Below are 2500 nucleotides of genomic sequence, written 5' to 3' on the forward strand. Positions count from 1 at the left end.
GAAGTCTTCCGAGCTTTGTGTGTGTGTGTGTGTGTGTGTGTGTGTGTGTGTGTGTGTGTGTGTGTGTGTGTGTGTACCTGATTGAGCAATGGCCAGGTCTGGATGTCTTCTGAGGCACACTGCTGGTCAAAGAGGCTTCTGTAGTCCACCTTAATGAGTAGCCAGTCAGAACGATGGCTCAGGTGACCAAAGATCCTACGACACCAAACAACCACAACAACATAGGGATATAGTATTCATATGTGTAACATCAGAAATACACATTAATCACATCACTCCTATCAAAACAATGAGTAATCAAAAACACATTAATAGTTCATATCAGAAAGTCAACATTCAATGAATACAAATATGACAAACACAAGGATCAACTCACCATCAGAACAAGCTTCCATCACAGTAAAACATTGGGTACAAACTGATGATAAACCTGACGTATAACATCAATATAAAACACCAAGCCTTTAATATCACCAATCTAAAACACCAAGCTTATAATATCCCGTCTAAAACACCAAGCCTTTAATATTACTAGTCTAAAACACCAAGCTTATAATATCCTGTCTAAAACACCAAGCCTTTAATATCACTAGTCTAAAACACCAAGCTTATAATATCCATCTAAAACACCAAGCCTTTAATATCACTCGTCTAAAACACCAAGCCATTAATATCCATCTAAAACACCAAGCCTTTAATATCACTCGTCTAAAACACCAAGCCTTTAACATCACCAGTCTAAAACACCAAGCTTATAATATCCCGTCTAAAACACCAAGCCTATAATATCCTGTCTAAAACACCAAGCCTTTAATATTACACGTCTAAAACACCAAGCCTTTAATATCACCAGTCTAAAACACCAAGCTTATCATATCCCCAGCCTAAAAAAACAAGCCTTTAATATAGCAGCAAGCGGCAATGGCGGGCCTGAGCACCTGCGGGCCGCAACCCGTGACATGTCGGAATCCAACAAAGCACCGACGTGGTGCGTTTGTGAAATGGACATATTTGATGCGTGTGCTATTTGTTTTTGTATTTTATTTTCTGCCACATGTACTTGCTTGGCCAGGTGGGGGCGCAATGCAAGGCAGGCCCATTGGGTGTCATCATAATCATAATATATATTAACCTAAAACCTAAAGAACATTTCTGATACACTTTTTGGTTGGCCAGATGGTGGCGCTATGTTAGGCATGGAAATTACACATGTGAATATCATCACAATAATGATATCCACATTTTTTGTAAACGTTCAGATCAATCACTTGAGGCATTGTCCATTTTCTGGCACATTTCCTGCTTGATCAGGTGGTGGCGCTATGCCAGGCAGGCCCATTGGGTGTCTGGATATCATCATAATTATAATATCTATTAACATGAGAAGTTTCAGACCATTTATTCAATGCATAGAGCATTTCTGGCACATTTCCTGCTTGGCCAGATGGTGGCGCTATGCTAGGCCTGTGAATTACGAATGTAAATATCATCACAATAATGATGTCTGATATTTTATAAAGTTTCAGATCAATCACTTGAGGCATTGTCCATTTCTGGCACATTTCCTGCTTGGCCAGGTGGTGGCGCTATGTCAGGCAGGCCCATTGGGTGTCTGGATATCATCATAATCATGATATCTATTAACCTGAGAAGTTTCAGACCATTCATTCAATGCACTGTGATTTATGACACATTTCCTGTTTATGTGGTGAGATATTAAAATTATTATTAATTATATTAATAATATAATTATATTAATTATATATTATTAAAAAACTTATCAAAAATCCCTTCACAATTTAACATCAGCGACATCTTGGCATAATATTTGCCAAATTTCAAATGAATCTGACAAACCGTCTAGGAGGAGTATGTTCAAATTGATCATATGGCATCACTATAATTGTCATTCTTTCTGTTGCCAGTTGGTGGCGCTATGCCAAACATGCATAATGGGCATGTGAATATTATCATTAACATAGTCTTCAATGACCTGTGAAATTTAAAACATTTCAAGCCATGCATGGTGAATTATGACACATTTATTGTTTATGTGGAAGGGTATTAAAATTAATAATTTCGCCATTTCGTCAAATTACAACATATAAAAAAAAAGCTTCACAATTTATAATCAGAAACATCTCGGCGTCATGTATACCAACTTTGACATGAATCGGATCAACCGTCTAGGACAGGGGTGTCAAACTCATTTTGGTTCAGGGGCCAGTGAAATAATTGCAAAACATTCTTTGACAACTCCAAATCTCCAGCTTAGTTTTTTTCAGTAGGCTATGCTTTACCCTTCAGCCTACATTTGTAGCCTACATAATCACAAGGGATATATTAGATTATTACACATTTATTCAGAGAGGCCAATGAAATTGAAATAAAATGCATTTCACTCATAAACAACTGGTTTATTTTTATAGTTGAGTGGATAGGCCTACATTTTTACATCTGACCACCTGAACCAACTCACCACACTAAACTCAAGTGGGAG

At 37.5% G+C, this 2500-nt stretch overlaps 1 protein-coding gene across 1 annotated transcript in view; it reads right to left on the reverse strand.

Annotated features, from left to right (window-relative positions):
- sorcs3b (sortilin related VPS10 domain containing receptor 3b) overlaps positions 1–2500 on the reverse strand; it is a 95274-nt gene that overhangs the window by 58961 nt on the left and 33813 nt on the right. Inside the window, exon 16 of the mRNA XM_076285243.1 lies at positions 78–195. Within this exon, the coding sequence (XP_076141358.1) occupies positions 78–195 (118 nt within the window). The remainder of the gene's footprint in view (positions 1–77; positions 196–2500) is intronic.

The sequence above is a fragment of the Alosa pseudoharengus genome, unplaced genomic scaffold (genome assembly GCF_046254945.1).
Source record: "Alosa pseudoharengus isolate Yale_2024_CS ecotype anadromous, Long Island Sound unplaced genomic scaffold, YU_APseudo_1.1 YU_APseudo_1.1_scf_15, whole genome shotgun sequence".
NCBI classification, from domain to species: Eukaryota; Metazoa; Chordata; class Actinopteri; order Clupeiformes; family Clupeidae; genus Alosa; species Alosa pseudoharengus.